At 44.8% G+C, this 14,926-nt stretch overlaps 1 protein-coding gene across 1 annotated transcript; it reads left to right on the top strand.

Annotated features, from left to right (window-relative positions):
• Positions 1-537: 537 nt before the first annotated feature.
• Positions 538-9,227, top strand: LOC311313103 (protocadherin-17-like; the record flags this gene model as incomplete). The annotated part of the gene is made up of 4 exons (XM_084443153.1): positions 538-3,012; positions 4,276-4,334; positions 4,512-4,684; positions 8,650-9,227. The coding sequence occupies 4 exons, from the start codon at positions 538-540 to the stop codon at positions 9,225-9,227; spliced, it is 3,285 nt and encodes a 1,094-aa protein (XP_084299279.1).
• Positions 9,228-14,926: the final 5,699 nt, after the last annotated feature.

Below are 14,926 nucleotides of genomic sequence, written 5' to 3' on the forward strand. Positions count from 1 at the left end.
AGTGTGTCGCAAAGGGAAAAAAGTAAATTGTGCTGTGATGTGAGCAGTGTCCTTTGTTGCAATAGGAATGGACATATCAGAATGCTGTAGGTATAGGCTAGATGTCGCATGAGGGCATTGCGCTTTTGTACAGTCTAACCTTCACCATAGATTGGGTGGTGTTCAAACGCGTGTGATCTTGGAACAAGAGAAACCATGAACGCTTTAAAATCGCAGTGTATTTTATTTACCAGACAGGTACACGTCTGACATGTTAAACTGTGTAGGCTATTGCGTTATTGCGCATAATGTCTCTGGGCGTCCATCGTTGTTTACAGAAAAGAGTTCATGGTTTTAGCTGATCGGCATGTAAGAGAGGTTGAAAGGACCACGTAAAAGAGAGAAGGGATTGGCTCATAAGAAATCGATTTTTTTTAAACATCCGTCGTGCTACAAACCACCTGTCTGGTAGTCGTAGTGGGCTCACCGAAGAAATCAACAGGTTGGAAGTTAAAAGGGGATTTTTTTAGCATCCGCATATTTAGTAGGCTAGAAGGGATGCGTCTTTCTGTCATATTTTTCCTTCTCTTGTGGGCTGAAGCCCTGACATTGAAAAACCTCAATTATTCTGTCCCGGAGGAACAAGGACCTGGCACCGTAATAGGGAACATAGCCAAGGATGCCGGATATGGACCCATGGAAAGGGCGAAAAAATCCAACTTCAGAGTATTGGAGAATTCTGCTCCACATCTGGTAGATGTGGACCAGGAGAGTGGATTGCTCTTCACAAAGCAACGGATTGACAGGGAGACATTGTGCAGGCGCAACCCCAAATGTCAGCTCTCCATGGAAGTGTTTGCCAACGATAAGGAAATATGCATGATCAAGATTGATATAGAGGACATAAACGACAACTCACCTAGTTTTCCTTCAGATCACATCAACATTGATATTTCAGAAAACGCAGCAGCTGGCACACGCTTCCCCCTTACAATTGCTCACGACTCAGATTCTGGGGAAAACGGGATAAAGACATATCAGGTCACAAGAGATGATTATAACACATTTTCTTTGGATTTGAAAACGAGGGGGGATGGAACTATATATCCCGAACTAGTGGTTCAGAGACCTCTAGACAGGGAGGATCAGAGTCATCACACGCTTCTTCTGACAGCTATTGACGGAGGGGAGTACCCAAGATCAGGCTCCATGCAGATTAATGTGAGAGTCACTGATTCAAATGATAACAGCCCCGTTTTTGAAAAACCCTCCTATGTGTTGGAGATCTCTGAAAATTCACCACCTGGAAAATTACTGATAGATTTGAATGCAACAGACCAAGATGAAGGCAGCAATGGGCAGGTGGTCTACTCCTTCAGTGGTTATGCATCCGAGAGAATGCAGGAGTTGTTCTCCATTGACCCCAACACAGGTGTCATCAAAATTCAGGGAGAAATAGACTACGAGGAGAACCCAATCATTGAATTTGATGTGCAGGCAAAGGACCTCGGGCCTAATCCGATTCCTGGTCATTGTAAAATCACTGTCAAAGTGCTGGACAAGAACGATAACTGGCCAATTATAAGTTTTGTGTCTGTCCGTCAGGGTGCAATCAGCGAGGCAGCCCCTCCAGAATCTGTCATTGCCCTGGTGAGAGTCACAGACAAAGACTCTGGGAGGAATGGCCAACTCCAGTGCAGGGTGCTGGGAAACGTGCCCTTTCGACTGCAGGAAAACAACGATCATTTCTACACACTTCTAACAGACAGAGCTCTGGACAGGGAAATGAAAGATGAATATAACGTGACGATAGTGGCCAGGGACAATGGCATACCCTCCTTGAACTATACCAAATCATTTACAGTGAAAGTTTTGGATGAAAACGATAATGCGCCTCGTTTTACTAAAACAACGTATGGGCTTCAGGTGCCCGAGAACAACATCCCTGGGGAGTATCTCGGCTCGGTTCTGGCTCATGATCCAGACGTAGGTCGAAATGGAACCGTGTCATATTCCATCTTGCCATCACATATTGGGGATGTGTCAGTGTATACCTATGTGTCGGTCAACCCGACCAATGGAGCGATATACGCCTCCAGGTCTTTCAACTATGAGCAAACTAAATTCTTTGAGTTCAAAGTTCAAGCAAAAGATGCAGGGGCTCCTCACATGGAGAGCAGCGCCACAGTCAGGGTCAGCGTCCTCGACGTCAATGACAATCTTCCCGTCATCATATTACCCCTCCTACAAAATGACACGGCGGAAATCATTGTGCCCAGAAATGTGGGCATGGGCTACATCGTGGCCACCGTCAAAGCAGTGGACCATGACCACGGGGAGAGCGGCCGCCTGACCTACGAGATCTGGGAGGGCAACGAGGAGCACCTGTTCGAGATGGACCCCGTGGCCGGGGAGGTCAGGACCGCTCACGTCGCGTGGGAGGACATGGCCTCCGCGGTGGAGCTGGTCGTGAAGGTGACGGACCACGGCAAGCCTCCGCTGTCGGCCGTGGCCAAGCTGATCATTAGGGCCAGCACGGGAGCAGTGGCGGCTGGGGACTCCCGAGCCAGCGGGAACGAGCGGCAGCCCTGGGACGTGTCCCTGCCTCTCACCGTCACCCTTTGCATCATCTCCGTCCTGCTGCTGGCCGTCATGACCGCCATCGCCATCAAGTCCAAACGCCAAGATAAGGAGGGAGGGAATTACAGGCTGCGCGTGGCCGAGTACGCCAACCCTCCGCTGGGCAAGGGCAAGAAGAAGAGCATCCACAAGAGTGATATCATGCTGGTGCCGAGCGAGATGGAGGAGAGGGACTCGGTGAGCAGGATGAACGTGGTGAGCAGTCCCTCTCTCATCACCTCGCCCATCTGTTTCGACTACCAAAGCCCCCTGCCCCTCACTCTGCCCCGATCTGAGGTCCTTTACTTGAAGACCACCGCGCCCAACAGCCTGACGGTTCCACGGGCCGGCTGCCACTCCAGCTTTGCCGGGCTCGCCACCGAGACCCAAGTCAACAGGATGTCGGTGATACAGGCAAGAGAGTCTTTTATTTTGCCTCTTATCTCTGTCCTTCACTGTCAGTACGAAGCTGACACAAGTGAGGTAATTATGTGAATCAATACTTTGGGATCCTGCAATCAGACATCCTTGTTAGCAGCTTTTCCTGTTATTTTTTGGGCAGCAAAAAACCTGTTTGAGATACACCATGCAGGTACTTTAAAATGTCAGACATGATAGAGATTTGAGATGTAGCATGAAGCACCACCTGCAATTACTTCCAAATATTAGACATGATAAATATTTCATTTCACTGCTAGATTAAAAAAAATAATAATAATAACGATCAGCTTTTACTCCACAGATAATTTGTTTTGAAATTGTCCCATTATAAAAGCTGTTTAGCAAGACCTTACAGGTGGTTGGAATAATAAGAAAGGGCTTTCAGTTAGACATGCAAACCATGTCAGTCTTGGACAAGATTACTGTGCTCCTGCCAGATCCGCTGCTATAGAGTAGAAACAAAGCCCTTCCCGAAATGTGGGATTTGGACAGGTGTTTGAACAGCTTGTCAGATCACATTACTGAACTATTGTGTGCCAAGCAGCTAGATGCACACAGCATAACCTTACAAACCCTTTTCTGGCCCTCTACAAAAATGGTCCGGTTCCACCAATGCAAAACCAGTGTTTTCAACCTTGCTCCATTAATGGGGTCCAGCCTTGCCTTGTGAAGATGTCAGGGTTGCTTATACAAGACAGCATATTCAATTGACAGGGAAGGCTTGTAATGTTATTTAGTGCAACAGCATTTTCTATAGTAAATTATGTTAATATGTAGAACAGTCTCAGAGACAGTCTCATTTGGAGATGGTAACACAGATGACAAGCCTGGCACTGTCACCAGTTGCTAGGGCATGTGGGTGTGATCAACACAAACACATTATTTTCAAGATGATGAGGGGGGGGGGGGATGCAGATGACAGTGGCTGATGCATTACATCTCTGGCTTGCCAAGGAAGCACATATGGACATGAAGGAGATTTGTTCTTATCAGGCTGCCACCGTGTGCAGCTGGTCTCTCCCGCCCTGGAATATGTTTTATTAACATGTTTTGTGTGTTCATGAATGATTAAAATGAAAAGAACGGAAAAGCAGGCCGACTTGGTGTCCCATGAACAGCACATGTTATACAGTTTGTTTGTGTGCATATGTATGTGTGGGTGAGGGGGGGGGGGGGGCGCATGAGAAATACAGGGGACATAATCAACGTTTTTTTTTCTCTCTCTTTTATTTTCAGACGGATAATTTTCCCTCAGAGCCCAATTATGTAGGCAGCAGACAGCCATTTGTTCAAAGGTAAGGGCACTAACAACTGATTATCCTCTTGACCACTGCCTTTCTATTCTCTACATCTACCCATCAGAGCAGGCGTCAGATGGGAGTGATCACACGTACAGATACACACCGGTGAATTATGTTTTCTCTCCCCCCGACCCCCCCCCCCCCCCACCCCACCCCCCCTCCATTCTGCAGCAGCGTAACATTTAAGGATGCAGAGCGAGCAAGCCTTCGAGACAGTGGCCATGGTGATAGTGACCAGGCTGATAGTGACCAGGATACTAATAAAGGCTCACACTGCGACACGTCTGCCAGAGAGACCCTCCAGATGAAAGCAGCAGCAGTTAATGGCCTGTCTCTGGAGCAGGGTGAGTGGAGGCCGTCTCTGGCTGACATCCTGATGATGCTCAACTGATTCTTGCATCAGATCTTAATCTCTTGTTAACGCCATCAATCCACAACGCTATGAAGACATCCAGTATGTGTAGCCGAACGGTACAGGTGGTTTTGCCTTGAAACTCACATTGCCTCCCCCATGGGATAAAGCTAAAATATGTATATATTCCATTGGCTATACCTTACAAGGGATTTCAGAAACCATATTACTTAAACAAGATTTTAGTAGTGTATATTCACAGTAATGTGATTTGAGCTCTGTGAGGCTGCCAGGTATTGTAGCCCGGTGCTACAGACAGACTCCTGAGCTCTGCTACCAAGACGATTTGAATACAGCAGTGGAATGTAGTAGGTGATAGTTAAAGGGAATGAAAGAATCCATTGGCTGAAGGAGAACGTTCAAACATCCTCCGCCTGCTTTAGCCATCAAACGAGCTCTAGGCAAAGTGTGCCTCTGGCACCATCTCATTTGATCACTTCATTATTTGAATATGAACTCACCGCCAGTCCTGAATAACGAGACAGAGACAAGACAGCATGACAGACAATCCCAACACCAAAAAAATAGACAGGGTGCTTTTGCAGAAACCTGACAGACTGCTTCCAGTTTGTATGTGGAAACATTTTCTCAGCTAACAATTGCAATTACGTTAGAAATATTTGAAAATCAATAGGACACAGTAGGCCAGCAAAAATAGTGATGTTTCACATCAGTTATGTCAAATGTTTCTTACACGCCCAAAATACAATTTTCCACAATACAGACACTGAAGAGTTTGGAACTATGTCGTAACACAATGTCATCCCTTTAACCTTTGTTTGGGCAATTTTTTTATATATTTTTTTAAAATTTAATTTATTTGTTTTCTGTGTGCTCTAGCTGCTGCATTTGCTGAAGCATGTCTCCGCTGGCTGTGAAATGAGCGTGCCTGCAGTGGAAAAGATAATGGAGGACTTGACTGAAGTGGTGCTGGGCCTTATTTTCCTCTATGAGAGACACAAGTGTCTCGATGAAATGGTCATCGCGTTCCCATGCAATACTTTCCACACCATTTGCATTGCATAGCTGTTTGTTAGTGGCATGCCCAGGAGGGCAGAGATGGGAACATTCTTGTGGTTGCCAGAGGGAAGTGTGGTGTGTATGCGTATGGTTCGTGTGCATGTGTGTGTGTGTGTGTGCGTATACTGTAGGTGTGTGTGCATATGCGTGTGTGTGCGCATGTGCATGTGTGTGTGCTGCTAAGGAAAACAGCAGGCTAAGCTCTCTCTCTCTCTCTGTGGGAGGTGTAAATTTAGTCACACTTTTCTGGAGCACACATTTCTGAATCAGATTCTCCAGCCCCCGTTCAAAGGCCAATCAAATGGAGAGATATAGAAAGAAATGTTTCATATGTGTGCAGCCAAATCCACACACAGCATGGATGCTCACTTGACTGGAATCTCAATTCATTTACAGGCCTGCTTTCGAAAGATAAGAGACATGCAAATAAGAACTAGGGCAATGCATTTAATATTAATAGCTTGTGTTAATACATTTGCTGATATACTGTCTTTGGTTGTGCAAAATGCTGTAAAGGAAAGCTAGCAGTCAGACTGAACCTTGTGCTGTAGGGGGCTGGTCAATCAGTGTCACAGACATGAAAGGTGTCTGTTTCTGCATTAGTGTTTATTCTGCATTAGTGTTTAAAGGACAATGCTCGTTTTTGACAACCTGGACCTTATTTACGACAAATTATATGACGTTTGACTCACCGAGATCACTTTGGTGTAGTTCGGAGGCATGTAGAAGAAATTTAAAATCCAGCGCGAGCCAGTATATCCATGTAATGGCGGTGGTCGGGGCACTTAGAATGCAGTTTCTTAAAATGTATTTCCTGCCGCGAAACGGTTGTTTTCATCAATCTGTCTTGATGAATCGCTAGTTGTGCTTACATAGAGCATAGGCCTGTTGTGTTGTTTTTCACATGCCTCTGTAATATGATCTTTAGAAACGTCTTTAGACACGAAATAGCTTCCTCACTTGCTCCAGCACACATGCGCACAGAGTGCTGGAGCAACGATTGCACGCTGTGCGAATGCGTGCTGGAGCAAGTGAGGAAGCTATTTCGTTTCAAAAGACGTTTCGAAAGATCATGGCATGTGAAAACCACAACAAGCCTATGCTCTATGTAAGCACAACTAGCGATTCATCAAGACAGATTGATGAAAAAAACCGTTTCACGGCAGAAAATAGATTTTTAGAAACTGCATTCTAAGTCCCCCCGACCACCGCCATTACATGGATATACTGGCTCGCGCTGGATTTTAAATTTCTTCTACATGCCTCCGAACTACACCAAAGTGATCTCGGTGAGTCAAACGTCTTATAATATGTCGTAAATAAGGTCCAGGTTGTCAAAAACGAGCATTGTCCTTTAAGAGACCACAGATCACACATACAGTACTGCTGCTGTGTGAGAACTAAGTGTTGATTAATTCCTCCTCGCAACAACTCACACGAATTGTGACGACATGGGGGCTCGTCAACTTGAATTGTTAGGTCCCGGCTACGTGGTTTGGTAATGGAATAGAAGGAAATTCAACAACGTGTCAAAATCGATATTTCTGAGTAAAGAGCATCAACAATACAACAGCCATGAGGTGATATCCCTCAGAAGACATCAATAACATCAAGGTCATAACCGGGGATGAAGTAGCCTTTTATGTTATCCTCTCAGTTCTGATACAAGTACTAATTTATGCACCTGTGAAGCTCTCAATAGCTTCCTTGCTGTATATTTATTCTCTCCCCAAAAAGCCAGGTTGACGGTGGGTTTCTCTGTTGCTAGGCTTTCTCTGTTTCTATTTATAATAGCCAAGCAGTTTCCTTTTCAGTGAAGTATGTTTTCCCCTTCAAAGTAGCCAGATGAATCCAAGCCATATGATCAGTGTAAATGGGTCTCTTGTGTCGCCGGCTTTTAGCAAGTATCCACAAGGCATACCTCTGCTATTGTAGGTCCATTAGGGATGATTAGTCCTGGAAATGAGAGGTGAACGGTGAGAGTGGAAATACGCACGTTGCAACGGGAAGGCCCACTCTTCTCTGGCCCGCCCCCTGGAGTGTAGCCGGTAGTAATAATCATAGGGCAGTATGCAGTGGGCCGAAGCGATGGCAGGCGATATTGTGTTTATGTGCCATGTCAACTTCCACTGGCTGAAGTACAGTACTCACCTATGCACAGAAGAGAGTACAAAACAGACTAACAAAGACATTCTGTTAGAAGATGCACTTTTCATCCCCTCTATATTTGTTTGCATTCATTAGAGGAGAAGAATAAACACGAGAAGAACCACAATATGGCTGCGTTTAGTCAACTAGAGCAGCGAGAGACCAAAAACACCCCCAGTGTGCTCATACTGAGCCTTCAAAGAACAAACCTCTCTTTGCTTCATCGTCATCAGCTCGTCCCTCCGCAGTGACAGCTAGCTACCTTAGAAAATGAATCCTCTAGTTTTCCATCTGCTGGCTGTGCTTGCTGGCCTGTTCCTTTTAAGGCATGCTAAAAGATTCTGTCTTCCCTGATACGAGATGAAAGGCAGAAAAAAACAAATGTTCAGGGCCCATGTATTCCCTGGTAAATCTGCCAAGGTGGGGATACCTTCAAAGCAGACTGATTGTAATGTGTGAGGTCTGTGTTGCAGTTTTTGCCAAACAGAGCTGTCGCCATTTTGTTCACCTTTTTGATTTAAAATGCATTTTGAACTCAATAGCATTCTCCTGAGTCTGAGAACTGGATAGGAATGGTTTGTACTAGAAATTATTTATTAATCCTCTCATGCTGTTCCTATGTGGAAGGACAGTTAGCATTGTGTCTAATTTATTCTCATCTTGCATAGTTGATAACACCGAAGTGTCCCCATTCTAACAACTAATACTAAAACTAACTGTTTTTTGTAGGGCAAGACAAATCAGTCCACTGCACAGATGAATGTCGTGCGCTGGGACATTCTGACAGATGCTGGATGCCAAAGTTACGGGTAGGAAACCAAGCAGACAGCGCCGATAATCGCACCAACCTTTTCATCCCTGTGGGAATGGAGGCCATGGTGGAGACAGAGATTTATGGCACCATCAACCGCAGCAGCAGAAAAACGCTCAGCACGTTTGGGAAGGAGCAGAGGGATAGTAGTATCCTTGTGGCCAATGTCAAGCCCTACTTCAATTCCCAGCATGCTCTCAGCCCGCCACTGCAGGAGAGCCCATCTGCGTCCAGTAGCCCTACCAAGATGAGCACCCCCCTGGACTCCCCCAGCAAAAATCCCAGGCAGGAGAGGGAGGGGGGCCCAGACAGCAGTGCCTACGGTCCTCCAGACGGCCAGTGTTCCCCACCACACACAGAACTGGAGGAGCCCTCCTACCTGACCTGTGACCTCAGGCCCAAGTCCCTGTCCAGCAGCCTTATCCACAGCTCTGTCATCAGCCAGGAGTGTGGTGCCGTGGAGTGTGTTCTCGACCAGAGGGACTCTGCCAACTGAAAGGTCACCTGACCTGGCTGGCTCTTACCTCCCGGAGGTGTGGCGGTTCTCTCCCAGTGGAGGAGGTGGTTTATTTTGACCCCGTAAGGTTCCAGTGCAGACATGTGTTGCATAACCAAAAACCATCTGATTTTGTGGCTTGTTGTGTCAAAGTGAAACACGTCATGTCCTTTACTGCTGTGTGAGGAGGAGGGGGAGAAAATCATTGCGTACATGCCATGTGTTTTTATGGTGTACCTGTCAATTTAGATGTCTGTGTTTTACACATTTCAAGCTCGAATTTTGTGAGGCTGTTGAACAAATTGCTGCTGTAACCTATTGAGTCCTGTCTGCTTATGTAAAGTGATCTGCTTTTGTCTTCACTAAGTGTATGAGAAAGATCCCTTTGAATATCACAGGCAATTGAAATACATATCATTGAGGTTTAAAACTAAAGTGAAGTGTCTTACAAACTATTAATGGTGACTGGTAAAACAGGGAATGTCCCTTTTCATAAAACCCTTCGAGGTTCCTGGAAGTCCATTTTTTTTAATGAATGTATTTGTAATTTAATTGTTGTCTTCTCTGCAATTTATGTGCAAAGTAAGCTGAGCTTTCAAGTGAACATGGGCTACTGTACTTGTTGTGTATTTTATTAAATTTGTATTCACGTCTTTCTGCGCATATGGAATGTAATTATTTTTGACAAATGATACCATTAAAGCTATCAAGCTTTGCTATACCTGCGGATTACAGTACCGTTTCTGAGCTATGACTCAGTCGACTCAGGACATGATTTGTCTTGCTTAATCAACTGTCCAAAAAGCAGTAACCCTGCAAACACCTGCTGATGAGTAAGGCATATTTACAGTGGCGGTCAGGACCCCTTTCAAGGGAGCTTTTTATAGTATAATAGTCTCAAGCCCAATCACGGCGCCTTTCATACAACAGCTAATTATCCTTAACAGCACACAAATGAAATCAGGCAGAATAAAGTAGAGCACTTAATGCAAGATGTGTTGACCTCAGCCCTTTAGTATACTTCATTAGACAGTAAATCAGTGCAGGTGCTGCTGCTTGAGTATGCATGCAATGTACAGCACACACGTTGCTGCACTCGCATACTTGAGTTGAAAGTCTGCTGAGGATTGCTGTCAATTTGACTCAGGATGTGTATGTCTGACAAGTGACGAGTCTGTGTGCAACATACTGTATAGAGGATGGGAAACACAAGTTTGTCATGAACAACAACACCAGACAATCAAGAAACAGCCTTGTGCTATGGATTCCTCAGCATAGTACTTTGAGTATAGGTGATGGACAGCATTAATGGTATGGCACTTCCTGTCAATCAATCAATCAAAGCTTTATTTGTATAGCGCATTTCATACCCAGAGGCAACACAATGCGCTTTACAGAGAACAAGGGAGGTGAGCATACGTCCCACCCCTACATATTCCAGAGGGAAGCAAAAAACCAGTATCACCTGGGGGCCAGATAAGTAAGCTGTAAAAATTCTTCCCTGACCCCTCTCAACAAGGCGATCGAGCAAGCTCCTGGACTATGTTTGTCTACCGGCTAAGAACATTTAAAAAGCAATAAATTACATTAAATTACATTTTCAGAGTAAGAGAGGCTAAAAACATCATAGGAGAGACATGGCAAACACTGGTGTGTGTCTGTGTGTGCGTGAATGTGCCTGGGCCCAGATAGAGGCAGGGGTTGGGGTAGGAAGGGGGTAGGAAAAGGATACGGACCCGGGTTAGGGTGAGGGGAAGGGGATCTGAGCCGAGGACTAGTGTATGTCTGTGTGTGTGAGAGCGTGAGTGTGAGTGTGCCTGGGTCCAGGTAGAAGCAGGTGTCGGGGGTAGGGTGGGGGTGGGAAAAGGATACGGACCCGGGTTAGGGTGAGGGGAAGGGGGACTGGGCCAAGGTCCAGGCCTAAGCCGGATGTGGACTGATGTGTGTCTGTGTGTACGCGTGTGTGTGTGTGTGTGTGTGTGTGTGTGTGTGTGTGTGTGTGTTAACTAAATACTACGACATCCACAGCTGACACGGGGGTATCTATCGGACTCAGGGTGGTCTGCAGGCGACAGTGGGGCATCCACTGGACCTGGTTAGAAGGTAGGAGGGAGAGAGAGAGGCACTGTTCATCTTATCCTGTCCATACTGCTTGAACCTTTTACAAACATACCATGCTATTCCTTCTGTGGCGGACAACCAACAGCCGCATGAAATCTAAAAGAGCTGGGATGTGTAGCCATACTGCATAACATAGGTACACAGAATTTCAATTAGCAAATCTGTGATACTAGTGCACATTGCCCGTGGCTATGTTTAATTTTGTATATCCATCCATCCATCCATCCATTCATCTATCTACAGTAGCCTACCCACAGTAGGCTACATATATCTATCTAGTGAATAAATCTGTGAACCATACAGCAAACTCTGCGGGGCTGCACATGTAGTGCCTACTGTAGGCTAAAGAAAGCATTAGCCTACTCATTAACACCAGGGGATAAATCAACTGAATCAATTAAAATTCACCATTCAAATCATCACCTCCGGTGTACACCAGAAACCGAAACAAACATTTTTTTCTTTCATGCCAGAAACCGAAACAAATTCACATATTGATCTGACTGTAGGCTAAGATTTAGCTTTAAAATGTATGCCCATTCAAAATGAACTTGTCATGACACAGTTGCGTCTACCTGGGGTTCTCTAGAGTGTGTCTGAAGTGGAATTAGACCCTGTTTGGACGATCAGATCACAAGTGGACAGCGAGACACATCATCGTTTACAGCTGTGTCTATCATGTGTCTCCAAATGTGTCCATCTGAGCACTTGTGTTCGTATATAGTAACCATAGTAACTCACTCACTCACTCCTGCCTGCATGCGTGTCACACAGCTGTTCCATGTAAACACTCAATAATCAGCCAGTTTGACTTTAAGCAGATTGAAAAAAGTGTGCATGAAAGCAACCGAAGATGTTTGAAGAATTAATTAACATACTGTTGTATGACTATTCCAACTGTTTCGATTGATAGGACAAGTCGGCTCTCTGAGAGTTCTACAAGACTGAATGAGATATGTTTAGAATTAGATCTGTCTCAGCTCATTCAGCATCCCACAAGACCAAATATAAAACTGAAGAAAATGTGTGTGATTGCTGAAAGCATGCATAGTAATTTATAGCTTCAACACTACTGTATTGATGGAAGTACATAAAAAATAGATTAGATTAAAATGGCATGAATGGTATGCTGGTTGAAACTAAACTGAAGTGTTTTGAACTGGTTCTGTCTTTTGCTGACCATGCTTAACTTCAGTCTGTAAAGCACAGCAGTAGCAGATGACCAGAGCTGGAGCTATAGGCCAGAAGCAGTCTCACCTCAATCTCACATGGTTCTGGAGAGGGAGGGGGAGGGAGGGAGGGAGGGAGGGAGGGAGGGAGAGAGAGAAGTGGTAGAAGAGATTAGTGTTGTAGAGAAGATTTCAAAATGTGTGTGTGTGTCTTCTCACCTGTCTGTGTGGTGTGACTGCTTTTCCCATATCAAACAGCTACATGGAGATTGTGGGAGCAGATCCCAGGTTTCTGAGTTTCTCTATCAGCCCCTCGATCGCCGCGACCTGGGGCTGATAGAGAAACTGAGCATCAACTCAGCTATACACTCATCAACCAAGCTGGCAAAAAAGCACACTGAAACAGAGACATATATAGTTGTTAGTCAAAGTCAAAGTTTTTGTTTTTATTTTATGCCATGGAAATTATTAGACAACTAGAAAGGGTGCTCGGAGAGCACAGGGCTCCGCCCATTAATGCATTTTGTTGGTGTAATCAAGTTGAAATGGTTAAACTCACTTCTCAGTATAAATATAGCACACTTGCACCATTGAAGAGTAAGCTTTTTGGTGGTGTAACCGATAGTGGTTTTTTATTAGAGGTGGTCATTTATGAACTTGTGTTATTTTTTTAATCAGCCATTACAGACAATAACAGAAGACAAGTTACAAAACTATACAGAAATGAAGTCCAGTGTTCATTCCTCTGGGGGGTAAAAAGGATGGGCACTAACCCAGTGTCCATGTCTCTGGGAGGAGTAGAAGAGCACTAGTCCTGTGTCCATGCCTCTGGGAGGGGTAGAGGGGCCCTATCCCAGTGTCCATGCCACTGGGAGGGGTAGAGGGGCACTAGTTCAGTGTCCATGTCTCTTGGATGGGTTCTAAGTTGGCTTATGCAACATCCCTCAATTGAGTTTCCTGAAAATCGTTCTGGTAGTTTTTGTATAATCCTGCTACAGTATATGACCGATAGCCTACATTACCGCTCGACCACCGGCAGTATAGAAAACCTAGCAGGAGAAGTAGACATAAAGGGAAGGAAGCCAGTCCAAGTATGGCAAATGTTGTTTTCTTTTTATTTGTGTATCCGCCCAGTGATTCTGATCCGCACCAAAATGTAATGTGTTCTAACTTGGCCCATGCTACACCCCTCCACTGAGTTTCATGAAAATCATTCTGGTAGTTTTTGTATAATCCTGCTATGTGACGAACAAACGAACGAACGAAATAGCACACATGACTGAAAATATACCCTCCGCCAGCGGTCGCTGGGCAGAGCCAATAAAGGATAAATCAATATCCTCAATATCATCAATCAGATCCCATACCTTCTGATGTTTATCCTCATCTTTCTTCTGGGATGCTAAAAGCCAGTCAGGATGACGGTCCACTGGACTGCCATGGATGATGGTTCCATGGCTGATGGTTGAACCTGGAACTCTCGTCTGTAGAGAAGATGGGACATGAAGGAAAATAAGTATTTGTCAAACAGAACTTGACTCCAACACATGCGTGCATGGAGGTTTGGTTGAGGGCGACACATTAAAGTCGCACAGAAATGAAAAAAGCGTTCTGTCCCATTTTGGTTCACATAATTGGTCATAGTGTTCACCTATTCAACGGTGTATGTAAACATTTTTTTACAAAATTCTACTTTTGTTGTAATCTTATATCAAAGTATATAATTTCTTACTTCCTGGAAAACGGTAGTTCACGTGCAATTACGACAACAGGTACCTTCGATTTTAGGCCAATAATCTGTTAAACATCCACACGTCAATCAACGCTATCCTTCTATCGAATCTGCCTGAAGTTCTTAAAACCCGTCCACTTGTCAATGTTCCAATCAAATTCATCTAAACATATGTCCCACCCTCATAGCTTGTTTGCGTCAGAAATACGTCAAACTACGGAAGTTAGATGATCTCAAACGTCCATTTCTGTGCGACTTTAAGTTGGCTGCAGTTTAGCTAACTTGGCTAACGTTAGCTACAGCCACCTTAGCTAGGTAGCTGCCAATTTGGACTACTGTATCGAATAATACCTCTGTTAAACGTTTATGATTACAATGAACTAATGTTATTTTACCTCAGCTAGCAAGCTAATAGTTTTATCATTACCGTCATCTTGTAGCTAGCATATAAGGTGGTTTTAACGCCCGCACTCCGGAGGGGATCGGAACACCCAAACGCAGCAAGACTGATTTCTGGGCTTGTGCTAGCGACATTTTAAACTGCAACGGAAAAGTAACCGACTCTCCTACAATTATATATCATACATAGAGAGTCTACCTTCATATTTTCAGCTTGTCATGTGCATATTTAGTTATATAAAAACAACCACAAATCATCACTATGAATTCTGTGAAGT

This window comes from Borostomias antarcticus, assembly GCF_949987555.1.
Source record: "Borostomias antarcticus genome assembly, chromosome: 9".
Classification (NCBI taxonomy): Eukaryota; Metazoa; Chordata; class Actinopteri; order Stomiiformes; family Stomiidae; genus Borostomias; species Borostomias antarcticus.